Source organism: Diadema setosum, chromosome 15 (genome assembly GCF_964275005.1).
Source record: "Diadema setosum chromosome 15, eeDiaSeto1, whole genome shotgun sequence".
NCBI classification, from domain to species: Eukaryota; Metazoa; Echinodermata; class Echinoidea; order Diadematoida; family Diadematidae; genus Diadema; species Diadema setosum.
In genome coordinates this window covers 1,301,147-1,328,469 of record NC_092699.1, presented here as the reverse complement: position 1 = coordinate 1,328,469, position 27,323 = coordinate 1,301,147, and the positions used below count along the sequence as shown (strand labels likewise).

Sequence of the window (27,323 nt, the reverse complement as noted above, 5' to 3'; positions counted from 1 at the left end):
TGCGTAATAACAGCGAGCGTAGTGTGTGTGCGTGTGTGTGTGTACGTGTGTGTATGTGTGTGGGTGTATAAAAACAGGCATAGCGTACGTACAAGCGCTAGCAGTAACAACACTAAGAGCGCACAGTTGTATCGTACATTCATTCATTCGTGCAGTGGGAAACTACAGGGTCTGGCGAAATCTGAAACTAAAATGCCCTTTTCACTGTGCATTTCACACGATATTCCATGATAGAAGTCATGGCATCACAGCGAGTGAAACTAAAGGATCAAATCTTGGACGGAATAGCGCGGTCTGTGAAAGAGGTAAGCCATGAAACTCGTCGACGTGTATTTGTTTTTGTGAGACGGTGTAAACGCTACCAACAATGAACAGTCCCACATATTGAATAAATTTTACGTAGGCCTACATGTACGTTAATGTACAGTGCACACTGCTGCATGCTGCATAAATAACCGCACCAGCGACCGACCGGGACGCGTGTTTTTTTTAGACGGCACAGATTGGGGACCCTATCCCTAAACCTAACCCTAATCCTAATCCTAACCCTAACCATCAAACCCTAACCCTAACCCTAACCCTGACCCCAACCCTAACCCTAACCCTAACCCTAACCATAAGTTAACCATAAACCCTAACCCAACGTTTTTCCCATAGGTTTAACACGCGCCATGCCCCAATCTGTGCCGTCTTTAAAAAAAACGCGACCGGGACCCCCAACCCGTACCGAGTCAGGGTCGCCTACCGGTCGCCGGTCGCATCGCAGCCCTGGCTACCTATGGCTATGGCAATCGATGTACCACCTGATACGGCTTAGTATTTTGGTTTTACACTGAAATACGTAGCCATACTAGTAAGATACTTACAATCAGCTGATCAGCTCAGAGGCGCAGAAATCGATTTGCAATATGATCTGTTTTAAAAGCCCAGTGCAGTGAAAGATTTTATCCGAGGTTTTCTCTGCCTTTTTTAAATAGTCCTTGAGCATGCTGAGCACTTCGTATCGCCCTCGTAGTACAACTTACACAGCCCATGCCATGCGCTAACAGGCGGCCTTGCTGTCGATCGGGTATGGATAAAACATAGCACATATCATTTATAATACACAATGTATGCCGCCATGCGTGTGGAAAAAAAAAACAGGACGGCTAGCTGAGTGAGAACTGAAATGAATATTCATTCGCGCATGCGCAGATCATTTTACTTACGTGATAAGTTCAAAATGGCGAACGCAGTTCCCAAAGATGGTCTCAAAGATGATGACGATTAATCTTGTTTTCAGAGGTAATGGTGAGGGATGGATGCATAGTTGCCTATAATATTCAACAATATGGTATTACAACATGTGGCTTTTCGTTGCGAATCCAAGTGTCGTTTTGAACGATGAGTTGTTTACAGAATTGCAAGCATCGCAGTGCACTTGATTACTTCACTATTAAAATTGCATACAAGTTGTTGGGGCGCTGTTACTGGTTACGGCGCCCCGCGCTGGGGTGATACAGCGACCCCAACCCATTGTACCACAGCGCCCTGCGCCGGGGTTAATTGGTGGTTCCCCTAATTGGTGCAGTGCCTCAGTCGGTGGTAGTCGCGTTGCTGTTTAACGATTAGTGTTACTGTTAGTCTGTTGTTTGTTGGGCAAAGAGCCTGTCCTCACTCCTCACTGTTTGCCCTCCTTGCAACCTCCATATGTCACTTCCCTCCTCAATATTATCCTCTTTCTACTAGGCTCTTATTGTGCCAAGCAATGATCCGATAAGGACTAGAAACACATAGTAGTAATTTTACCGCAAACCTTTCTCCCTCATTTGCTTTGTCATGCAAACTAACTACGTTAGACGTTCTATATCTACATAGCCCAGTCGCTATAAAAACGCGACAGGGCTGTACCAGGCACAGGGTGGTGCACAACAACAATATGAACAAAGCAAACACGAAGCGAGCGTGACAATCGCATTGAGTGTTTCTATTTTTTCTATTTATTGTCCATAAAATGGAAAGTTTTTATGATTCAAGTGGCATACAATGTACATAAATACACACATATATTACACACATTTCAAAATGAAACACAGAAAATAACAACACACGTCATTAATTCATATGAAATAACACAGAGAAACTTAACACTCAATAACAAAATATACATGTACATCCATAACATCCAATATTGCACCTGTTTCTTCTATATCTATCCAAGTGTTATATATAACAACAGTTGTAAAATACAATGAAATACAAAAAAAAAAAAAGATAAGGCTGATACAGCACATACAAACAAAATATTGACATGTCATCCTATAAAAATCTGGAACAACACTATCAATAAAAACTTACCACCTGGAATAAAACTCCCCTAGAAACTCAACAAACTTGAACAACATCCCACAGAGAATGTGGCTGATACTTGACATCATTTTTGTCACCTCAAAGACACTATACAATCTTCATTACTTAGATTTCATTTCTATGTTATCGATATTGACATCCACAATTCACAACTTACCGAAATGAAGATTATATGCAGTGTGTGTGAACGGTACAATGTACATCGTCTGTCACTGACGGCCACTTTGAATGAAAGTGCAGCTCCGATCGCGTGAACTCCCAATTATTCAAAGTGGCCGTCAGTGAAAGACGATGTAGCCAATGTTCGCACACGCTGCATATAATCTTATAATCATATAATCGATATTAAACATAGAAATGAAGTCTAATTAATGAAGATTGTCTTTACTGAGTACAATGTATGACGTGACAAAAATGATGTCAAGTATCAAAACTCAAAGTGAGCACCATGTTCTCTTCGTGTTTGCTTTGTTGTTGTGCACCACCCTTGTACAGCTCTGCACTTTTTTACAGTGACTGGGCTGTGTATAGTTACAGTTTGTACATGCAAACCTTCAAGCAACACATAACAGCTGTAAGTTTTTGAAGCAATGTAAATCTAGATCACGATACATACAAAACTCAGACTTTCTCCTGTCTTTTCCCCTCACACAGGTTCAGGCGTATGCCTTTAGCTCTGATGGGGAAGTTGTCAAAATTGGCAACGAGGCACGTCCTCTACAGAGACTCGTTGAACACTTGGACCATGCGTTTCTACACGGGTAAGGAAGAACGTAAACCCAGAGATATGTTTTCCTATTTTAGAGTAGTCTCTTATCATACGCATTTCTTATATCATGGTAATTATAAAGGTTTGCAAATGCAAATATTTTATAATGATTCTAGCATCACAAATGATGAAAAATTTTCCCCCTGTATTTCTATGTACTATGTACGGCTCTTACAGTTTTACTGTACTGTATATGTCAGATGTAGAAATAAAATGAAATAGGTGATTAGCAAAAAAAGTGTTGTCCATTTGCATGACAGCAGTTGATATCCAGTCTGAGAACGGTGGATGTAAATTAGTACTCAGATCACTATTGGATGTAAATTAGTTTCTTATGATGATACAAATTTAACTTTGAAAGTGCATGCCTTATTTGTTTCTTTAATTGACAAACAGGTTGAAACAAATCACTCCTGGTTACTGGGTGTTTGTGAAGCGTTTCACTCACAGGCTTCTTATTTCTGACATCAAGGCATTGGACCGGTTGGCGACGGATCTTGGACGGAGTAAGTCACCTTCCTTACAGTAGTTCTTGACAATTTGTACTGTACCTATGATAAGTTCTGACATGTAGTATATTATCAAAGTATTGAATAAGAACTTGTTTGAAGTTGAAAGTGTTTCTTACATTTTTGTTGTTGTTGTTGTTGTTGTTTTTTTTTTAATAAACATTGCCTGAAAGCTCTAGCAACTGTAATGTCATAAAAGTTAGCAGACTAAGCAATCATGACTGCATATCTATTAGACATTATTAGGAATTTAATTAAGATTACGAATGACTGCTAAATACTGCTTTGAAATACTTTGTGTGAGTGCACTGGTGACCCATTGAATAGAAAATTTAAAGGTCGTCACCTTGACTTAACACTTCATTACGTATGTTGAACTTGCTCTGAAATATTGCTGTGTTGCCTATTTCAGGAATGCGGATAATGAGGCATGTGTACAAGTATGCATCAGTTTGTCAACTGAATCTGTTTTTAAAGTGTTCATGCTATAGAAACAAGTGTGGCAGAAGTGTGGTTTCTGTATTCAGGATTGTTAGTTATAGCAAGTACCAAATCAAGTGTGCTAATAAAGCACAGAGAATAACAGTATATGATGCAGGTCATGCCACTGTTTGCCATAAAAAGATAAGTGTTATACTTAATAGCTCAGTATGTTGTATTCTTATTTGTGAAGGTGAAACATTCTTAAAGGCATAATTTACCATTTGCAGATGAAACAAAAACCAAGCATTAGTGCTTTAAAGTAGTTCTAAAATGTGAGTTTGGGATAGAAACAACTGCTGTGAAAATTCAAATCCGTAAAATCAATCTTAAGTATTGTTAAATACACAAAATGTGAACAAAAGGTATGATAAAAATGTTTCCAGACTTAACCGTAGAACAGTTACGGTTTGATGAGAAAAATACTGATATCTCCTTATATCTTAGGCTTTATTGCAAAAATTGTATATGGTAGGATCTTTTGTGATACAACAGATCTACACATATGCATCAAATGTAATATCTTTAACATTTTTTAACTCACTGTTCCCAAAGGTAAACAGGACCTTTTATAATGTATCAACACTTTAATATTTGATCAAATAGTCTTTGAATTGATGTTACATCACAAATTGTAGTTTCTTGTTTATTCTGTTCCATATTGGTATTTGTGAATAGTTAGATTAAATAGAAGGTATGATATGATTGTTTTTTATAATTATTTCTGTCATTACTCTTTTTGCTAGTTTGATTTCTTGTGAGTGTGGAGCAAGATATGTGTACCTATTCCACAGTAGTTGTGATGAGTGACAAATGACACATTTGCCATATTTTTTTCCCCACCACATTCAGGCCGAGCATGGCTATACCAGTCTTTGAATGAAGGAGCATTGGAAAGTTATCTGAGATGCTTCCTCAGCAGTGATGACATCCTCCGCAAATTTTACATAGAGTGAGTTTGCAAAACTTTTACTTTCCTCAGGAATTTCTCTTCTGACCTTTCTCTTACTTCATTGGCAAGATTCCTTTATCAATTAAGCAGTTATGAGGCACAAGATTTGTGTAGGATAATTGTGTCTGAATGTCCTGCATGAGATTGTGGTTTCTGCTTATGTCTTGATATTACAAGAGGGTATATCATTGTACATCCAGGTATGTGTACAGTGTACATAATTGTTTCTGTTATGATGTGCATCTTTGAATGTACAAGTACAAGTATGTCTGTGATTTTTCTGAGTTTGTATGAACTTGTGTTTGTAGGAGTGTGTGTATTATGCAAAATGTGCACACATGTTGTATTGCTTCTGAAAATGATTTTGATAGAGCAGCGATGTGTACTGGGTTCATCAAGTGCAAGACACCCACAAGTACAGTAATGGGGTGTTGTAGACTTTATTGGTCGATGAGGTTGTGCATTGAATGGATGTTTGGCCATTTATGGTTATGTTTGTAGGGAGAAGGTATAGCTCAGGTGTGTTTATTACCAGAATCAATATACTGTAGACCACTTCAGGAATACACATGATGAGCTCACAGTGTGTGAACACTTTTGTGATATGAGGACATGTTTGCCTTTACAATATCTGGAGGAAAGGAGATAGTGTACAGTAAAGTCATTGAGGGTAAGTTTGCATACAGTTTGTACTACCAAGCAAGAACTCTGTGTTTGTTGTTGACAGATACACCACTCACATTGACAAAACATACAGTGTAATCTCAAAACTGCTTTCATTTCAAAATTTCCTACTGATTCCATATTTAAAGGATCACAGTTTCATCATTGCTTGGTGGGTTGACATGCTTGGAATACATCATGCTGCAATTGTGCAATGTGATCAATGTAGTTTGTTTATCGCAGACCACTGCTTGCCCCCAATCAAAACCATAATAGGTAGTCTCCCTACTGAAAGTTTGTGTGTGCGGCCAGTGCTTTGACGCACTATGTGTGAAAATGTTGTGCTGCTGAAAATTTCCGTGTCGCAGAAAGTGTGTAACTCGTATCAAGGAATCATAGATATTATTCAAAATACCCCTTGTGTGAGTCATGCTTCTTATATAGCATACCATTATGAAATCTAGAACCAAAGTAATGAAGTCCATTATTGTCAATTTAAAGTCAATTTTAGATAGATTTCAGTCCTTAATTTAGAATTCTGATGCTGAACTTTGTTCATCACCATGTTAAATTGCTACATTGTACATATTGGTAGCAGTCCCACATGCTGTATTTGGTGTCTGTTTATAAATCAGAATTGCCACAATTGCTCAGCCATCAACAAAATTAACAATTTAGACTGTGTACAAGGTTCGCCAAATTGTTACACAGCTGTCGTCAAAGCATATCTTACACATGCTTGGATGAAAGTCTGAAGCAGGACAAATGAAGGGAATAGGCCTAAGCATGCCCTCTTTGCACTGCGTTTTGCCTCCCTCACCAGTGTAATAGTACTGTTCAAGAGACGAGATGGTAGGTTGTTCAAACACAGCCACTTAACCCTCCACGCTGAACCCCAAAATCCTCAAACAGCAAATATGTGGATTTAGTGGACTTGATGATCTGCATTGTACTAAGCAAGTAGCATTGGATGTCTGTGTGCCAATAAATGACACAGGCAGATGAAAGCATATTTGTGGTAGCATGTTAATGCCTAACATAGTACCTGGTCTAATGATTGGGAAATTAAACTTGTTCCATTGTAAATGCTGGGACTAGAGGGTTGAATTCAAACATAAAGCACTTTATTATTCCTGTATCTGTGAATGTTGATGTAGAATCTGATCTAGACTACCTGGTACTTAGTACCCCGTACATTGTAGCTGTACTCTGCAATAATCAGGATATGTTATGTAATCTTGTGTTTGTGTATGTACATGTAACTGTAATAAAAATCCTTGGCATTTACCAATGTTTTGAGTACACAGGAAGTCATCAAGGCCAAAGGGAGATCTAGGGGCTTATTTACTGATTAACTGATCCTTATCTCTCCTCAGTCTGCAGGCCTGTGGTAAGGGCTACATAGTAGTATCGATCCAGCACATTGCTTCTTTGTTTTCATGCTACTGCCCCAAACAATAGTGCGAGGCAGTCATAATTGAGCTACTTTGCACACATGAATAACAAAATAATGTTATTTAATGATGTAATGGGTAAAAATAGATTTTGGATTATATTTCCTTGTGTGCATAGAATATTAAAAGTCAAACGTCCAAGTCAGTCGTCTAGCTCAATGAATCTTATGATCTTTGATGGTTTGCATGGTGGTGAAATTAATGAACTTCTTCCAAATTTGAATGAATTGCTACAAATGTAGTTAATGAACACAAGACAGAATATAGAGATTGTGTGAAACAGAGTATGTATCTCAGTTGACATTGTGCTGCTGTCATGGTGCGCTATTTTCTTAATTGCTTCTGGCCAGGTGTATCACTTTTGTTTCTTCCATTAGAATTTTACAATTCATCAACATTTAATTCATGCTTCAAATCTATTTCAGTCACGGACAGTATTTGTAATAGAAAGTGAGAGTGAAGTGAGAGAAGTACATTGTAGTAAAGTGTCTACTTATTTTTTGTAGCATCACAATTGCATATAAATTTTAAGTACAGCTGTAGTATTAGTTACATTGTAATTAGATTTCCATGGTACTGTATACAAATGTAGTTCATTGCCTTTATTTTTTAAGCATGAAAAATGGGAAAGGAAAGATGAAATCATAAACGATAACGAAAAAATTTTGTGCCTGACATCTTGTCGTTCGAGTGTCACAGATACCATTTCACCATCAAAACATCCCTAATGATGATTAACTGGGTGGACACTCATTTTGTGGGCAATACACACCTAAGTTCCTCTTTGTGGATTAAGTGGGATCCCCTTATAAATGCAAGTCATGAAATGTCACATGAGAGCCTTTCAAATTTAGATCAATATCATTTCATCAGAATGCCATAGCAGTGATGTTCATCACACTGTTTGATTAACCTACAAATGTAATGTGGTTTAATATGTTTTCTTCTTATTTCTTGTGGTGAATTGTGCAAGTCAGCTGGTACAGTATTTATGAGAATAACAGCTCATGAAAACATTGCCTCCCATTTGCACAAATGTACTGATTATTGTCTCCATGGTGGGAAGCATACATACTATGTACATTTCTTCTCACAGGAGATGATACTAATTTCTCATTTGGTTTTCATTTGTATGTGGTTCTTGATTTGCAAATTCACTCTCAGGTAAACTTATCATCCAAGTCTATCAAAAATGTGCAAAATTCACAAAATAGAATGTATGGCTAGTTTGTTCCATTTTTTTTTTTGTTACCGTATTATTCTTTTCAGGTTGTCACTATTAATGTTGCAAATCCCATGCCCATTGTGCAGGCTGTCAGCAAAGTTGCATTGTAATCATCTGAAGCACTGTCTGAATATTACCCAAGACTAAGTACTACCCACAATGTAGAGAAGTTTAGAAATAAATACTGTGTATCATACAAATGTTCATGTACAGTCATGTGAGAATACAGATTTTGTAGTTGAAGTGATTCTGAAAATTTTAGTTGTGAAGCCGGTGATCTTGTCTCTCTCTCTCTCTCTCTTTTAACCGACTTTCATTTTTGCATACACATAACATATTTTTTATTTTTCATGATTGTTAACATTTTGTCAAGTTCAACATTTTTTTTCTCCTGCATGCCTTTAAAAAGTGTTTCTCTGGATGTAATACTGTAGTCAATATTTTCGTGTAATTAATTTTTCGCACTTAGTGGCTCGAAAACATATTCATGGTTTGTTTGTTTTTTAATTCACACTGCACAATTGTCAACCCATTCAAAATGTGCAGAGAAAATTGTGAAGATATTTTTGCGAGTTTTAGAAATTGCGCTAGCCAAAAGTAGTGCAAAATATGTGAAAATTGATGTACCAGGGAAAATTCTACATTTACAGTAAAGTACTGTACACACCTGCATTTTTAAGTTGCTATTGGATGAGGATACATGTGTACAAATGTACAGTGTAAAGGTTGGGTGTGTCATGTAAAGGAAATAGTGCAACTTTGAAGCCAATGTTAATTGACAGAAAAGCCTACAACTGTTTTGGATTTTATCAGAATACTGAAATACAGTGCAAATTAGGTCTGATAACACAGTAGAAGCTGACCTGAACATAAAAGAAAGAGAGAGAGAGAAAAAAAAGACAGGATGAAATGAGGTCACTACTATCCGGTGGGACGTGTTGGTTTCCACGGTCACACCTGCTATATCATGTGAGCTGGAAAAAAATAATTGAAAGAGGAAAAAGCATACTTTATTCAAGACTAAATATCTTAGGGTCTTGGCAGTACCTCAAAACTACAAGCTGCATTTATTATCATGTATGGTAAACTTTGATACTGCCCTAGGAAGTGCAATGTATAGTTGGGACATGCTACAAACATGCACTTTATAAAAGTTTGGTTTGAAGAATAAGAGCAATGACTTGCAATTTCTGTATCAGTGGGCACTGTTGTAGCACATTTTTATCACACAAAGACCCATTTAAATGTGCTCAGACACTTACTGGAAGGATAAGAACAAAAAGGAAATGATTGTTAACCCATTCTATTCAGAAAATTGAAATTCCTATAGACTTTACACAGGCCAGTAGGTTTCCGTAGGGAACCTGCAACATTAATGTGAATACAAGACAGTGAATTTAAAGCTTCAGTACTGTCTTTGAAATCATTGATGACTCTGAAGTCCCATCCATTATTTTGTTGTCTTGGTTCAAAATATCCAATCACTATGTTTTCTGTTAAGCCAACAGTATCCAGATGTCATGAACTCCCCCCCCCCCAAAAAAAAAAAAAAAATAAGAAAACTCTTCACCAAACATATGGCTTTTACCTGCTGCTCTTGTTTTTGTATGATTTCATTTGACAAACAAGGAGATGGACCTAAATCTCTCTTTTTCTTTTTTCTTTTTTTAAAAAATGATTACATGTGCGTGTACATGTAACTTAGATGAGGAAATGTGGACTTTATACATCATGCACTTACTATTTCTTTGATAAATGATAATGACAATGTTAGCATTAATTCAAGGTGTCTGATAGTCCAACTCTACCACATTGGTCTTTTCTCATACATGTACACATGTACACAATGTCATACACTCTACTTGATTGATGTCCAGGGAAAGAATAGGCAACGGCTGAATAAGTCATTTGGTTTCTTTTCGTCAGTGCTCAATTCAACTTTCACAAGATTTATGTGTATGAATAATCCTTCCATGTTGTGATTTCCCCATTTGTTTCTATTTGTCCCACAGACACGCTCTCCTGAGAGACTCAGAACGGCTCACCCTTCTCATGACTCTTGTCTCTGGGCTTGACTTTGTGACCTTTGACCTTGAACTGGTACGTTGCACTCTCGAAAAAAGTTGAGAATATTTTAGTAGTCAACCTTAGTCAGGGAAAAAAAAATAAACAGAAAAATATCTGGAGAGGTAATATTATTTGGCTTGAGTAGCAAATAAGAAATGCTCAGTTTTAAGTTCTGTACTTTTATTACTGATGTGTGTGAGTGCTGCCCAAAATAGATGAAACCAAGGTGACATCTTTTCATTGTGTTATATTCAGGACAGAAATCTTAAACCTTTGGATGTGTTGATTGATATCAAAACCCTCGTTTTTAAAGTGATCTAACTGCACATTTTCATCCTGTACAAGTTTACGCATGGATTGACATTGAGAGGCATTTCTTTGACAATATCACAAAACATCATCCACTTGGTCATCATTGATGTAAGCAGGGAGGTGCCACCTCCCTGATGTAAGACTTTTCACCCTCTGATTGCCAATATAAATGTCATGCATTCATTCTACTTACTGCTACTTATTTTTTTTTTTTTTTGTATTTGACTTTCACACGTTAAATGTTCTGTAAAAATAAAATAATACACTTCTCATACTATTCAGCATTGTATATTATCAAAGTGAATTGAATCCTATCATATCACAGAATGTGCACTTGCAATCAAACATTAAGATGGCTAGTGAAATAAGAGTATTAGAACTCATTCACAAAAGAGATCATGATGTGATTTTTATGAGTTGTTTGAAGGTTACTTACCATCTTTTTCTTCTGTTTTCTTCTTACACTCTCCTGGATGAAATCTACCTTGTAGAATGTAGCATACTTTGATCTGGTCAGTCATGTTCCCCGCTCAGCGTCCGATCCACGTGACTTGGATGACACAGTGTCTATCCATAGCAACATGTCTGTGGAGTCAGCGTCCTCCAGTGTGTACAATGATAGAGAGAGGAGTGCATCGTTGGGTGGGGAGAGTTGGACGTGGCCGGAGGGGTCGCCACGGGAACCTCAGACTCAGAGACCGATTCTAGAGGAAAGCTCAGGTAGGACACTAATAACCAACCTTCATCACTATTTCTTGTCTCTTGTAACAGATGTCATTTGTACACTTGTAAGAGATTGACTTAATTTGTGCTGTTCATTTTTTCACTTTAAGAAAAACAGTCATCTCTGTGAAAATAGATAATGTGATAATAATTGAAATAACCATAATCCATTCTTGTGAAGTGTACATACATTGTATGTAGGTGTTTTGATAAGTGCATTAACATGAAAGATAGTTGTAAAGTCTGTAGAATGAAATATACAATGTAGCATAAACCAATGGGACATTAGTCCTGTAGGCCTGTATATTTTTTCCCCATTTGCTCACTCTGAGCATGCTCAAATATGCATGTTTACTGTATGTAGGTCAAGGGGATTTTCTGCTTTAATATGTATTCACTGCAGAGTTTAATATGCTCTTTAAGTGTATATCGTGTACCATTTTTAGCAATTTCCTAATGTAGTAATGATATAATGTCTTTCCTTGCTATCCTCATTGAGACCACAACTGATGTTGAAACCAGAGAGCAGTCTTTCCTATTTCCCCCACACTATTTCCCTTTTTTACCACATGACTAACTCGATAGTGGATAAAAAGAGAGTTTCATTAAGGAGCCCAGGCAACCAGCAGAGTCAAGCAGGGTAAGCTGTAGGCAAGGCTTGCTGTGTAGAGTACAATATTATCATTTATTCACTTTCTCTCACCTACTGAAATTTGTCAAATTTACCATGTTCTTCCCCAATGCTAGACGTTAGGCCGGGTACTGATGCTGGTTCTGGAGATGTAGACAAAGACAAAACAGAAGCAGTTGAAGGATGTGTAGAGGATACCAAACCAGGTGAGAGAAAATGTTTGAATTCAGTCACCAAACTTTCCTTGTTTTTTGCTGTGAATGTAGATATACGATGTGTTCATGCTTGGCTGTTGTTTTGAATTTTTTCTTTATTGTTTCCCAAGATTAGACAACTGTAATACATTCTTTGTATGTTGGTTATGTTATGTGTAACTTTGTGATTCTCTTTTCATCTTGTAAAGATTGAAACTTCTTCTTTTAGAGCTTTGCCATATTCTTCATGCCTGTTTCATGAAGTACCTTTTTCTTTAATGTCTTCCTCCTCCCTCCTTCAAATCCAGATGATGAAGCAGTCATCTTGACATCTACTGATCTGGATACCCCACCTAGTGTAGAATCCAAAGATTCAGAAGAGAGTCAGGAAGTGACACGCCCTTTGACCCTTGACATCATGACACAGTCCAACAACAACAGTTCCAATGAGCTGAAGCACGTCGCCAGGAACTACTCCACCCCTGACTTCGACATCAATATGGAGAAAGTGGCTGAACAGGATCAAAACCTGGAGGTTATTCGCATCAGGAAGAAGGGGAAGAAAAAGAAGAAGAAGCGTGCTGGAAGCAAGGGCAGTGGGACCGGTGCCAAGGATCTCAAGTGTCCCGGGCAACACACCCGGGACCGGAGCTCCAGTCCCAGTACCGTTTCCATTGCGTCGAGCTGCATCGAGGAGACAGAGCTGGAAGAAAAAGATGCCCTACTGGGAGTGGATGGGAGAAGAGGATCCTTGTCATCAGCCACCAATGTGTCAGAATGTTCGGCAGTGGAGAGTGAGGCGGATGCTAGGTCGGTGCTGGCTAGCAGCTTGCCGGAGAGTGAGAACCATCCGCCAGAATCGATACACGATGAAGTTCAGGAGGATGGTAAACTTGGAGAATTAGCAAATGAGTCCAGGGAGAGTTTGGGAGAAAAGCAAAAGGAAGCAATGACAGACTGTTCCATAGTGATCTGCAGTATTTTGGATAAGGTATGTGAAATGTGTGAAGCCATTGATAAGGATTACTCACAGGAGGAAGGAGTGGAAATAGTCCAAGATACCAAACATGATGATGTAAAAGCTGCTGTGGATCAAAGACTGAAAATACCTTCTCTTGCAGACTCTTTTCAAGACAGTTTTAACTCCTCTGTTGAGGTCATTGATAAATCCAGTATCTACTGGCAGGGAGAGTTTACAGACAATAGCTTTGATGCAGACATTCCTTCATCTACACCAGGCAAAGCGAGAGTCTTACGGTTGAACGTTGAGGAGCAAAGTGAGCTGCTGGATGATGATGTTTTTGCCAAGCCTGACACAGATGCCAGGAATCTAGAAAACAGAATATCTTCAAGCCCAAGGGTGAGCGAGGGAGGGGACCTCAGAATGGACGTAGAATCATCAAATAAAGGAAAAAAATTGCAAAGGACAGTGTCATCTAGCTTAGAATATGATACAACGATATCAGTGCCATTGAGAACTGTACATACTGCTCCTGCCAACGGCTTGCCACAAAATTTGAATTCCAGTGTACCTTCCACTGAATCTGATAGTCCTTTGAGTCCGGTTACCTCGGATCACAGTTTCATGCAGTCAGACATGTCTGTAGGCATTCCAACATGCAGCTCTGACAGTCTGTCCTCAGGGGTAGGTAGTGGTCCGGACTCGACCACGCCCAACTCTGGTGTGCTCTCACTGGACTTGGAGACCAGCAATGGATGTGTCACCACAGGGCGGAAAGACAAGTCATGGCAACAGTCATCGGGTGTGTCATTCTCACACAGCTTAGACGATGATGAAGATGGGTTTGTCATCATCGATGTCATGAAGGATGGAGAAAAGGAGGAAGACAAAGAGATGGTGGAGGAGGAGGAGGAGGAAGAAGAGGAAACAGAAAGAATAGGTGGAGATGGAAGAGATGCCAGCCAGGATCCACTCCGTGCCCTGGACATCAACTTAAACCAGCATCAGAACCAGAGTGATGGCGTAACTGTGGCAACTGATGAGGTTGACTTCAGTGAAAAGGAATCGGAGGTGACAGCCCATGATGCAGAAATGAAGTAAGTCATGTGATGTTTTATACCTGTCATGTACAGTAGTACATCTATAGCACCTACAGAGCTCTCAGACAATTTTAAATTGTGATTTCATTGAGCATAATGCTGATTCAAAAGTAATGCCCTTTAGGGATTTAGAGGAGCACATAGCTCCCGTAAATGTCTTGTGTGTGAACCTGTTTGTAAGGAAAGATGTATTTCTGAACAGGTGGCATACTGTGTAGAGCTGACAACTCGGAGATAGTCATCTTGGCAAAATTTTTAAGGGGAGCAATCATTTTTGATTTACATATCAAGTCCTTGTATGGCTGTCAAATGGAGCTTGCTTTAATTTTGATTTAAGAATTGATTCTTTTTTATGTGTCAACTGGAAGTTGTCTAAACTCTGACCTTTGACCTTACCAGGATCATCAACAAAATTTGTATCGCATCTGTCTTCCACTCAACATACTGTGCAAAAAGGGGGTCAGTAACGAGGATTAATTAAAAACCCAAGACTGCCGGGTGAACTGTTAGTAAGCATGCATGCTGAGTGTACGTTTTTAATTCAATTGTGTAACTTATACTGTAAAAGTGGATGTTTTCACGTGAGTCATTTTCTGCGCTTGGCTGGGTAAGATGGATTTCGCCTTTTTTTAATTTCACAGAAACAGGACATTGACTACTGGAACATCCTGCATGCAAAAATATTTGTGCGCTTTTTTTCTGCGCTAGTGTCTGGTTGGACGATAATTTCCACACCACGAAAATTTCCACTTTTACAGTAATGTTTTAGATGATAATAAGATACAAAATTTGCTTTCAGCATGTCTACTGCTATGCCTTGGTATACATTGAGAAGAAATGAACATGTCAAAAGATGACAAAGTGTGCACACTTTCAATGTCACTGGAATAGATGACTCGATATACATTCATTTAATATCATTTCTTGATTTCTCACACAGAGTGGATAACAATCTCAAGCTCTATTTGATGCTGGAGATTTTCAAGATTGAAGATGAGAAATTTCACAAGGTGGGCTCTCTCTGGTTGTTTGTGACCAACATCCAGTCTATCAATGCATTATGATATAATGTTAATGTGTGCTGTAGCTAAACATGCTGTAGATTGCTCATCTACCATGCCGTTGCATGCAGTCAATAATGTGCAATTACATTTCCCATTGACAGAAATGCAGCAGCTCCCAAGATAATGCAGTCATGTGACTAGTGCAACGAGATACAAAATTATTGTATTGCCTACCGTGATGTCATGTCATGTAATATAATTCCAGAATTTGATTGGCTGCAGATGAGGCTAGAATGAACTGATGTGTACAAATATTGCCTTCTCTATCATTGTATTTTAACATATAATGATTAAGAGTCCCTTGGGAATTATATTTTCCCCTTGAGAAAATGTGTGACTGTGCATCACAAAACCAACAAAATGTAGCACCTCTTGATTTTACGTGAGGACTCAAAAAAGGTGAAATGGGTCAACCAAGTCAATCTTGAGCTACTCTTCTTATACATTAATCCTAAGTTTGGGATCATAAAATGAATTGGAAAGTGTGTTTTCAGCGGTTTTTTTACAACTTTTTTTTTTTTTTTTCGTAGAGATGTGTGATAGGTAGGTCTTAGAGGCCCCTATTCATTTCTTGAAAATCCTTTGCACACTCTTCACTTTTAAATCTAGTAACTTCTGAAAGGATAATGCTACTGCCTTGAAAGTTGGCATTAAACATGGATAGAGTGTGTTGAGCGTGCTTAATTTCAGCCTAATCTGATAATCCCTTCATGGTTGGTGCTCCCGTGGTTTACATCCTGTTTTTAGTCCCATTCATCACACAGCTAGCATGGCTTGGTAAAGATTAAGTGCTTCAATAGACCCTGTACTTCAGAGCCTCTTTTGTCAGTTAACACTTTTCGAGAGTGTTGCTTTCTTTCCAGTATTTAGATAGGTTAAGAGAGTACATTTGAATTGAGTTATACATCATTTTAAAGCTCAGAGTCTGCTCATTCAGAATCTGCTCTTAAAGGGATGGTACAGTTTTGGTGGAGATGAGAATTGGGCTTTTAACTTTTTGCTTGATGCCAAGAAAACACTTATGAAATGGTACAGAGCATACCATTTTTAGAGGAATTCAAAGTTTATTTGATGAAAATCGAGTTTGCAATGACTGAAACATCCAAAAACAAAGTAAAACAAAGTGATCGTAATAAAATGTTGGTCCCACACTTTATTAGAATCGCTCCGTTTTGGATATCTCGGCCATTTCAAAACCAATTTTCATCAAATAAGCATTGATTTCCTCGTGAAATTACATGCTCTTTCATATTTCATAAGAGGTTTTTCATTATCTCACAAAAAAAAACAAAAAAAAATGTTAGAAACCTGAAATTAGGTCTCAACCAAAACTATTCGATCCCTTTAACTGAAAATCCATGTCCAGTGATTTTTTGTTGGTTTGGTGATGCAAGGTCACATATTCTCTCTCAGTGCTGTGCAGTTCAGGAATATAAAATCTCTTGGGGAAAATATACATTATATAACTTCCGAGGGTATATCAAGTGTTATATTACACCTCTAAGCAGTATCTGCCTCTGTGTTCTGTTTCCATATAATAAATATTCATCAAGGTTATAGAAAGTAAGAGGGGTAACCACTAAGTCTGCTTCTTTCTCCCAGCTGCTGAGACTGAGTTCAGGTCACATGGAGGGCAACCTGATCCCTGCATTCATCCTTCTCACTGATCTTGCCATATACATCCTGAGAAGAGGTAAGAAGATACATGTGACTTCCACTGTAACAAAATCCTCGGGACCAACAGTTTTCTGTCATAATATCAAAAATTTGTTAATAACTGAAGGGAATTTCGCACAATCGATGCTAGTGATAATAATTTGGAACCTGAATTTTTGCTTTGTTGTAACAAAGTTTCGTTACAGCAGTGTTCATTGTAACAAGAGTGTCGTGTTTTACACTCTTATTTCCTTTCTTCCTCTGAGCATATCATGTCGAAGGTCAAAGATCACATACGATATTTGAAGGTTTTACTATCTATTAGTTTAAGCCCAGAATCATTAGAGGATGATTTGACAGGCTAAATATGAGGATTAACCTCAACAGGAAGATTTACTAAATCAAAGCTTTTGTCTTGAAGTTTAAAGAACAGAGATTAATTTACGGCATTCTCATAATGAGATGGGTCAAGTAAAGAAAACAATGTGCCAAAGAGGTCAAAATGAAATCAAAGTAATAGATTTGGACTGACCATTGGGATAAGTTTATCAGTGAAAGTGAAATTGTACATTTCTGTAGTTTTGCTTTGAGCTTATGTTATGTCAGATGTGCATTTAACCATGCCACACCATGTTTATTGCAGTTTTCAATTGATTTCCTATGGATGCCTGACTGTAAAAATATGATACACTGCACATACAGTAAGCACTGAGCAAGGGAAATGTAGGTAGGATCATGCTATTAGCATACTGACTACATCCTGCATATTTTTTTTTTTTTTTTATGTCAGGGGAAAGGAATGGCCGATTCACTACAGAGAGTCGTGTGATGTACAAAGAGCTGGACTATGTCTTGGTAAGTCATACACTGCCATGCTACTTCAACCAGTTATTTGTGTTCAAGAATCTGTCATCATTAGTAGACTGTTAAAGTAAGGAAGAAGAGATTTCATTTTCAATTGAATTATATGTCTGTTTCTGTATCATGCATGCAATATACAGGCATTGTCTATGGGCCCTTTGGATCTATTAAAAGAGTCATAAACCAAGTTTACATGAAGTAGATCAAGTGGTTGTTAGCTTTGATGTGTAAACAAATACAAGTTCATTTGATCCTTTCATTTCTAGTTGTTTCTTTATAATGAGAATCACTAATGTAGAGCTGATCTGATTATATACAAGGTTCTAATTGTAGGAACCATGTGATATTGAATGTGTGATCATTTTCATGGTGTAGTCTTGCACTTTGCTCATATTATCTTATCCATGTTTGCACCGAATTTCATTCATGTACTAAGGAGAGTGTTGCCTTGTGCCAAGGCAACAAGGCTTGACTATTTCTGGCACTGACGCAGTATGTTTCTACATGATATGCAAGATAACTAGCTTTTGATATGTGGAGAGTAGAAAAAGTATTGTTGACCTCGTATGATAATTGGCTCAGTTTATCAAGCTACATTCATATAGTTTCAATATTCTCAGTGGGACAAATATTAGTTCACACCCTCCAAGATTTTATCAGACTGCAGTTTGTGAATTGAGTGAATGCAGCAATATTAGCAGAACACATTAGTTGATGAATATTGAACAATCTTTTCAAAAGTTTGGAATTTTAACAATTTTTTTTTTGTGTGCCGCCATCACTGGATGAGATGACAATTTTTGATGTCACTGCAAAACAATGATAAAAAGAAAGTACGGAGAGAATTCAGAATATTTTTTTTTATTTTTACAGCATAATGAAAGAGCACTTGACTCACCTTTTTTTTCAGGAAATAGGTACAAATTGTAAAATATTACCCTATACATGTCATACTATATGTATGTCAGTAACAAGTCAAGGAATGTGTAGTTTTCATAAAAATTAAGTTATGGGCAAATGTCTTCATGTTTCCATCATATAAAGTGATCTAGTTCACAAATACATGTGTGCATCCACTATAGAATAATATAGCTAATGTGGAATAGACAGGGTTGTTATTGTCATGAATATCTAGATTGAATGAGTGTACAAAGTTGAAAATATGTGATATTAAACATCAAATAATCAAGATAGTGGAAATAGTCCAACTTATATTTTTTTCTCCTCTCTTTCTCTACATAGATTGGTCTCAATTACCAGTCCATTCTGCTGGTGTGTAAATATAGAAGAAGACAATTTTGGCTGACAACAGCAAGTGAAGATCTGACAAGGTAAGGAAAACACCTAGCAAGACACTTCAACACCACAGTGTAAAGTGTTCAGTGTTCAGGTGTAAGGGACATTTGAAAAGTGTCTGTGCAAACCGAAAGAGGTCAGGGTGATTGGTTAAAGATTCAGTGTCTGGTGGATGAGACATGACCTCATGAGATATTTTAGACTTGAGTCAGAAGGGTCACACATTTTTCAGGAACAAGGTCATACACATGGTACGCCTACAATCGTATCAGGGCAATTACCCCCTGAGGGCAATTACCATCCCTTTTGCTTGTTGTAGGTAATTGTTTGTTTGTTTGTTTGTTTGTTTGTTTGTTTGTTTTTTTTTTTGCTTAAAGTAACAAGAAAGCGCGTGGTAATACACCTGTGAGAATCAATATCCAAAAACTAATATCTTTTACAATTGATTTTCCAGGGTTTCCTTTCCCTGGCTTCCAGAACTCTAATTTGAATGCTGATCTCATGATTTAGGTTATTAAAAGGAAATGCAAGTAAGCAGAAACAGACCCAAACAGTTTATCTTATGATTAAAAACAAAGAAACAGAAAGAAAAGTATATCTGTTGTTGTCTTTGAATCCGTGAATCCTCCAGATTCTTCCTTCACTGCGTGAAGAGTGTGATGAAAAGTAGCCAGATCCCAGGGCCTCTCTGTGAGCTCACTGACCCCACGGCCCAGGCCATCGGACTCAAGAAATTTGTGGCCAGTGAGGAGAAAACTGAGGTATGAGAGTCTGCTTCTTCACCAGTGTTTCTGTGAAACAATGGCAGGCTGTAGAGATTTGTGCACCTCCACAGGCTTGGATGCTGTATAGTCTTTGTGATGATGTTATGTAATATTTGTGGATCATCTGTTTTATAGTCTGAATGACTGCAGAAATACACCTGTTACTTTTATAGATTGTTGTCAATTGAAAACTCATGTTGTCTATTGAGAACTAAAGGACAGGAGGGCCATATGACCTGTTATTGAATATCAGTTTCCCATTAAGATCATCATACATAGTGCTAATTGCTTTTGCCCATGTGTTTGAGTCTTCTCAGTGAGCTAGCTCAGATTTAATGAAGACCTTTATTACTTTTACTCGCATGTTCACCTCTTGTCTGAAGTCCCGCAGACTGGCAGTTTTTTGGTTGTTTTGTTTTTTGGTTATATTGAAATTTCATCAGAGCCAAACAAGTGAAGTATAAAAAGATACATAGATATTAGATAATAATTTCAGGACCTGAATTTTTACTTCACTGTAACAAAATTTCATTATAACCGTTTTTGTTACAACAGGAAAGCACTGTATCAAGTTTAATTTAATCTCCCTAAATATTAAAGTGTCTTGTGCTTTGTTGAGTAACGTTGGTCTTTGCATCAATTCCCCTATGTAGATGTCTGATGTGAGAGTTCACCTGTACAGTCTAGTTCACTGGGAGGACCTTGTAGACTCCTCCACAGCGGCTGACATGCAGCTTTATCTACCACCAACCAAAGTGAAAGGCATGCTGCACTATAAAACCAGGGAGTCCTTCTTTGTCGGCAGCTACTGGAAGGTTGCCTACTTCAAACTCAAGAACAACATCTTCCGTCGCTATGGGCGACGACTTGATGATGAGCCTGAACTGGTGATTGAGCTCAGGTATGATTTTTTACTTTGTGTAGTCTGTGCTTTGCATGATGATAGCATTTCTTATTATATTGATGATTTATTCAGCTTTATTGGATCATTTGAGATCTTAAGAGAAAGATTCATTAAACCTATTGTTTAATGTCAAACCCAGAAGGTAAAATTCCCAGTCTGTATTAAAGTGGAATAGTAACTTTTTTTCACTGAATGCCAGCAAACCTTGTAGATTTGAACCTTTTGTGTGCTTTGAAGGCTGATTGGCACAAGAAACCCCATAACGTTGCAGGACCAGCGGAGCGTTTTCAAAAGTGGGGGGGGGGGGGGGTGGCCCACTTCCCTTCATGAGCTAACAAGCACAAAAAAAAAGAAGAAATGGCCTTCAACGCAACAAGCAAAAAAAAAAAAAGGTCTTCAGCACCCTCACCGCGCTCACAGTTCAAGGTCTTTATCTATTTCTTTCTAGTGCCACTTACGCTCTTCCGGGGTAAAAAAAGTGGGGGGGGGGCCCAAAGTGGTGACTCCTTATGTATTCCTTTGTATGCTGGCCATGCATTGTATACATCGTCCAAAGATATTGACACAGAAAGGGTTAAACTATGTATTGTGTGCTTTTTGCTTTCAGCATCAAAGACTTTTTGGATCAGTTAGTCTCAAGAGTAATGTTTCAGTAATTAAAAAGAAAATGAAATGAAATGACAGGAAATCAGACTGTGTGGTCATTTCCTTATAGTCTACAATGATAATGAAAGTAGTAGGTCTATCGATGACGAAGCCTTCCTGAAATCACCAGTTCTTTCTGTGAAGCATCATAATGGTATAAAAAATGATTACTGTAAGACCAGAAATTTTTGCATGCCTGAAACTCTTGCGAATTTCGCAAGGAACCAAGATTCTCTAAAGTAAAATATACAAGAAAGGTTTCGTCAACACAATGCATTGAATGCTAGTGATGATTCATGAAAGTTTCATGCAGTGAAAAAAGGCCGTCAGCTCTAAATACGCAAAAGATTCATGCTGTGAATATTTCTGGTTTTGTAGTATTTCCCTATTAATGAGGTTTAAGCAATGCAATGCTCATTTTTGTTATTCTTTAAATATCTGCTTTTCATTTCATTTTTGAAATCTGACTATCAGTACCAGCCCTTACTGTACATTAATTGAGATCTGTATTGTTGCAAATTGCCTTTAAGTAGATATATTAATGAATACTTAGAATGATGAACAGTATGAGGCTACTCAATTGTAATGGACCTTGTGTAACCTAGAGATCTTTGCACCCATCACAGCTCACACAAGTTTGGCGGCTGTCGGCGGGTCCACCACTCAGATCGAAAGTTCTGCTTCGAGCTGGTCTTCACTGACGGCACTCCATCCCTTCAGCTGGCCTGTGAGAATGAACTGCAGATGTCTCACTGGTTGCAAAACATTTGTGAGGTCGTTGCACAACAGGTACTCATTACTGCTAACATGTCTATGCAAATCGTTGTGTTCTAGTATTCTATACTCACGCAATCAGTGACAGTGTCTACTTTGTGTAGGCTTTCTCAGGCTGCAGTGATAGAAAGTGTTCTATATCTGCATTACTACAAAAGATGCATACCTGGATAGCTCTTTCAATGTGAAGATGGTTTTATTTGTTGACTTCAGACACCATACTTCTCTGAAATGGGCTAACCCAAGATGTTGTCAACTTATTGTCCCTTGATGCTTTCATCAATCAAAGAATAAAGACGTCAGTGCTTTAAAGTATTCACCAGGGTCATGATTTGCTATGTGTTATCCTGTACAGACACATTTTTTACCTTGTACAAACTGCACATACCCTTTATAACCCAGAGACTCACATCTACATTACTACTCAGAGATTCTTTTGCAATGTGTGCATTTACTCTACAATTTGCACAGCACTAGAAAAATGTGAATGCCTCGTTTAATGAAGGCTTCAGTTTAAAATCATATGTGACAAGTGAATATGTGTGTGTATTGCCACATTTGTAAATTGGTAGAATTTACTTACAACACCTTATAATTCGATAAGTAGCACACATATTTTCTTTCATTTTTTTTTTCCTGTGTGGCAGCCCTCATTTGTAAAGCATTACTATGAATTTCAAATAGAAATACTGTACATGTAAACTCACATGGTTTTTAAATTTAAATTATTAAAACGTGTTGTTAAGCATTCTGTGTTAAAAGAAGACTGGTATATTTTCATTCATCATGTGTTGATTGTAGTTGATCATTTTGTTGCAATGATTTTGATAGTCAATTGAGGAATCCATGAAGGCAAAGTTGCAGAAATAAATCAGCATTCTTCCAAAAGCAGAGCATTTCCAAGGTAGAGTTATTGAACAAACTGATAATTGTCACTGAGTGTGAAAAAAATTTATCGGAAATTTTCATTTCTGTCTAGTTTGCCTCTGTATCCACAGCTTACCATTGTAGAAATATTTTTATATGATCTGTCTACTATAGACTTTGATAACAATAGGTGCTTTCACATAAGATTTACCTTGGTATTATATACCATTAAATACCACCATCAGTAATTTGTTATCATTGTTCTCATTGACAAAATACTGTAGCATTTCTGGCCTAACGGTACACCTTTTTGAGGTAGCATTGTACATTCGTATATCTCCTATGCACAGAAGACAGGAAATGTGTCTGTTCATGTGAGAAATATGCCATTGTATGGTGAGCTGGTCATGGTGGTACTTCGTGACAATATTCACACTCAAATCTTGCATGCGTATTTTGTGCAAAGTTTCAATTTCCACCCTCGGTACCACCATATCTTGCGATGTATTTCATGTTGTATGTGCCTACGTATTTCAAAAATACTGTGAAAAGTACTACGATATTTCATCGTAAGCGTGAATGGGTTTATTGGATGTAAATTATTTTTATATGTCTATTTCTGTCCCTCAGCATGCCGTGTCCCAGCGGAGGGGCAGTCCAGTCAATCCCTGCCAGCCGTCCTGTGCGGTCATCACCTCTCGCTCCCTCATCCTGTGTCTAGAGGACTACCAGACCCATTTCTTTCGGACACTGGCCCGTACCAGTCTGGCCAGCATAGCTTTTGTTGAGACCAGTCCAACAAAGCACTCCTACGTGTCTTTGGTCAGTATTCACTCTAGTTTATCCCTTCTCTATTCAATGTCTATTCAATGGATGAGGCTTATGTGGTGCTGAAATGATGCACAATTCAGACTGATAGGAATAAGCATGACACACATCATGATATGTTGCTTGATAAGTGTTGACATGAATCTTGTTACTCTAATTTTCAAAACCCTATTTGCTTTAAATGTCTAATTTCAGTCATGAAATGAGCAAGGTCTTCTGGTGTTTTACTTGGTCTATCTGACAAAATAAGAAAAGCATTCTTCAATGGTAATGCTTAGATAAATTTGTTCATAGTTTTGATATTGATGTAATCATGTCAGATCGATCATTGTGCAATGTACTGTAAAACATGATATATTCGTGGCATGAATTTTTCACAAATTGGAGCCGAAGGCCTTTTTTGCGGCATGAAATGTTCGCGAATTGCTACTGGCATTCAGTGCATATATAATGTAGACAAGAACTTTCGTGTGCATTTTAATTTCGTGAATCGTGGCGCTCACGAAATTCACGAAATTAAAATGCACATGATCATTCCTCGTTTTACAGTATTGACTATTCTGGGTTTATCTTTGCAGAACTTCCACAATGCCGAGTGTGACAACCCATGGCTGCTGTACTTCAACAGCCTCAAGGAACAGGACAAGTTTGTCAGAAGTCTGTCTGAAGCCTTTCAAGAACAGACCACGGTGAGTTCATGTTTGGTCATGACAAGAGGTCAGGGGTCACAATGGAAATCCATGTGCCATGTGATTTCATCATGGAATTGTAGAGGAGTCTTTATTTGTATGTAAAGAGTCTTTATTTTACCAAAACAAGGAACATGCTAAAAACAAGTGCATGCATCAACATTAGAATATAATTACGAACATATCTGTTAAACAGTGAAAAAAAAAAAGATAGAATGACAATCACGTACATAAATTTACAGGTGTGGTGTGGTAGGCAGTAGCCATAAAGGAAATATCCCTTGTTTGTTGCTAACCTGAAAATTATTCATTCCATTTCAATTATCTAGTATGTTCAAGGAAAGCAAAATGCAAGAACAGGACAAGACTAAGACAGATCAAAACACACAATGACAAACAAACAGAATTCAGGATGTCTTATAATGTGAGGGATGATAAATTATACTCTCTACTTCAATCAGTTTGGGTGTAATAATTCCATAGGGTTGGACCACTTTGATAATAGATCGTTGATGAAATGAAGTAAGATATATGGGTAAGTGAGTGTCACACATTGATCATGATCATGCTATGTTTAAGAATTAAATTATTAAAAGTGAACAAATCTAAGAAAGTTTTTAGTAATAATAGACTCTTACAAGATACATATATGAAAATTCCCTGATGGATATTTTTATATTTATTGATATCCTGAAGGAAATGCATGTTAATTACATCCTGGTCAGGTGGATTTGTCTGCGTATTGTCTTTCCGTCTGATGCCATGACTGCAACAATGATTCTGCCATCTTGTGACCAAGTGGAGACAACGTTGCTGTTCTGTTTTCTGCTGGCAAAAATGGCATTATGGAGGAATGATTGATTTGAGATGATCAAGTTTTCACAGATGCTCAGACCAGTGCCTTTGAGCTTCTTTCTGTTTGTGAGCAGATGTTGACGATGTCGGTATGATGCCATCTTCACAATCATCGCTCTCAATTTTGATGATCCAACAGGTAGTAGAGATTGTTGTTGAACGCAAAGACTGTGATCAGTGTTGTCCAGTCATAGTCCCACCCTGAGGTTCTGGTTCGTGATGGGACAGACAACGTCATCTGTATTTTCCTTATCAGCTTCCGGGACTCCAAAAATGAGCAAACAGTTCCTGCAGAAGTCCTGCTCCTGGTTGTTCTAAGTTAGATTGCAGTTTTTGCAATCAGGTAATGATATTTTTCAGCATTTGCCTTGAGTGCAGCAAGATCTCGCTCTGAAGAGTATATGCTGAAGATCAAGTATCTGCCCAGCCTGTTCCTCAAGTCTAGTGAAGAGCTCCTTGAATTTGGAGTCATTTGCTTGCATCACAGCCTCTTTCATGACCTTCAGTACCTCAACATCCTGGAGAATCTCCTTAATGAGGTTCTTTGTTGTCCGGGTACCAGCCATTGTGTCGTGAAGAAGTCAATTCGTCCAGTGAGGCAATTCCAATAGAATCAGTGAAGCAAGCAGAGACAATTTCAGTTGGATGAGTAGGGCAACAAGTTATGGCAACACAAGTTTTGTATATGGATGGATGATCCAGTTAGACATGAAAGAGACCCTATCCAAATAAACAAGCACAGACAAACAAACTATCATCAGTCCTTGTCTCCCAGAAATAGAAACAACAACCAGTCACCCTACTGGGTGATGCAGCACAAGATCCAGACACCGTTTTTAAAACTTGCAGTGAAAACTTACCTTGAAAAGAAAGTAAATTACCCCTTTGATTATGTCAATGTTGTTGCATTGGGCGATTGAGAGCTGCTGTGATGTGATAACACCTTGTAAAACATGACTGATAAGGCAGCACTTACCTCTTGGTGGATAATGCCTCAAGGAGATGAGAACTGTGGAGAACTGCGTCACAAAGTCTGTTAAGTTTGTCCTGGTTCTTGTGGCTCCTTTTCTCTGTTCTGTTCTCCTGTTTGTTCTCCCTGCGACACCATTTTAGTCTTGCAGCCCCCATGGTGCCCATGGTGGGGTTGAGGAATTATAGTACACCTGTGTGTATGGGATTGTGTACAATAATAATAATAATAATGATGGAGTCTTGTAATGCGCCATGTCTGTCACACAGTGGCACTCCTGGTGCAGAAAGGTAAGACCTCCTCCCACATTGCTTCATTCAAGGTATGGGTGCATGTGTGTGTGTGTTACATGCACCGGCGCAATGATGGGCGAGGTGTTGCACCATTCTTTATAGTTTCCAGGTAGAGCCAGGCAGCATATACCGCACGGGTGAATATATATCATCATATTGCTTTATGCAACAATGTGCACAATTCAATGCTGACGAATGAAATATCATAGTGTTGTTACGTTATCTTGATAGCCTGCATGGTAGAATTGTGATATTCGATGTTATGGATCTCTGTTGTCCTTTATTTCTCTACAGAAACACCTGAAGACCAACACCCTACAGGACGACAAGTTGAAGAAGCGATGTGGCAACTGCCAGGAGTTGATCATGTCGTCATGGCAACGTTCAGACAGTTTGGAGAGGGGTCGTGTGAGGGGCGACTCGTGGTAGACCTGATGGCCCAGCAGGTGGTAGAAGCAGTGGAGAAAG

General features: G+C 38.1%; 1 protein-coding gene across 1 annotated transcript; it reads left to right on the top strand.

The window, feature by feature from the left end:
• The first annotated feature begins 169 nt into the window (after nucleotides 1–169).
• Nucleotides 170–27,323, top strand: LOC140239143 (pleckstrin homology domain-containing family M member 2-like). Its single transcript, XM_072319026.1, has 18 exons — nucleotides 170–305; nucleotides 3,004–3,110; nucleotides 3,515–3,624; nucleotides 4,960–5,059; nucleotides 10,414–10,501; nucleotides 11,272–11,500; nucleotides 12,251–12,340; nucleotides 12,637–14,386; nucleotides 15,330–15,399; nucleotides 17,056–17,146; nucleotides 17,900–17,964; nucleotides 19,213–19,301; nucleotides 19,898–20,027; nucleotides 20,684–20,931; nucleotides 22,206–22,368; nucleotides 23,851–24,042; nucleotides 24,627–24,737; nucleotides 27,150–27,323. Exons 1-18 carry the CDS (start codon nucleotides 228–230, stop codon nucleotides 27,282–27,284), a joined length of 3,846 nt encoding a protein of 1,281 aa, XP_072175127.1. The 5' UTR covers nucleotides 170–227; the 3' UTR covers nucleotides 27,285–27,323.

Coding starts and splice junctions, on each gene's coding strand:
- LOC140239143 (XM_072319026.1), top strand. CDS start 228: ATGATAGAAGTCATGGCATCACAGCGAGTGAAACTAAAGGATCAAATC. Junction 306..3,003: donor TAGCGCGGTCTGTGAAAGAG/GTAAGCCATGAA, acceptor CCCCTCACACAG/GTTCAGGCGTATGCCTTTAG. Junction 17,147..17,899: donor CATATACATCCTGAGAAGAG/GTAAGAAGATAC, acceptor TTTTTATGTCAG/GGGAAAGGAATGGCCGATTC.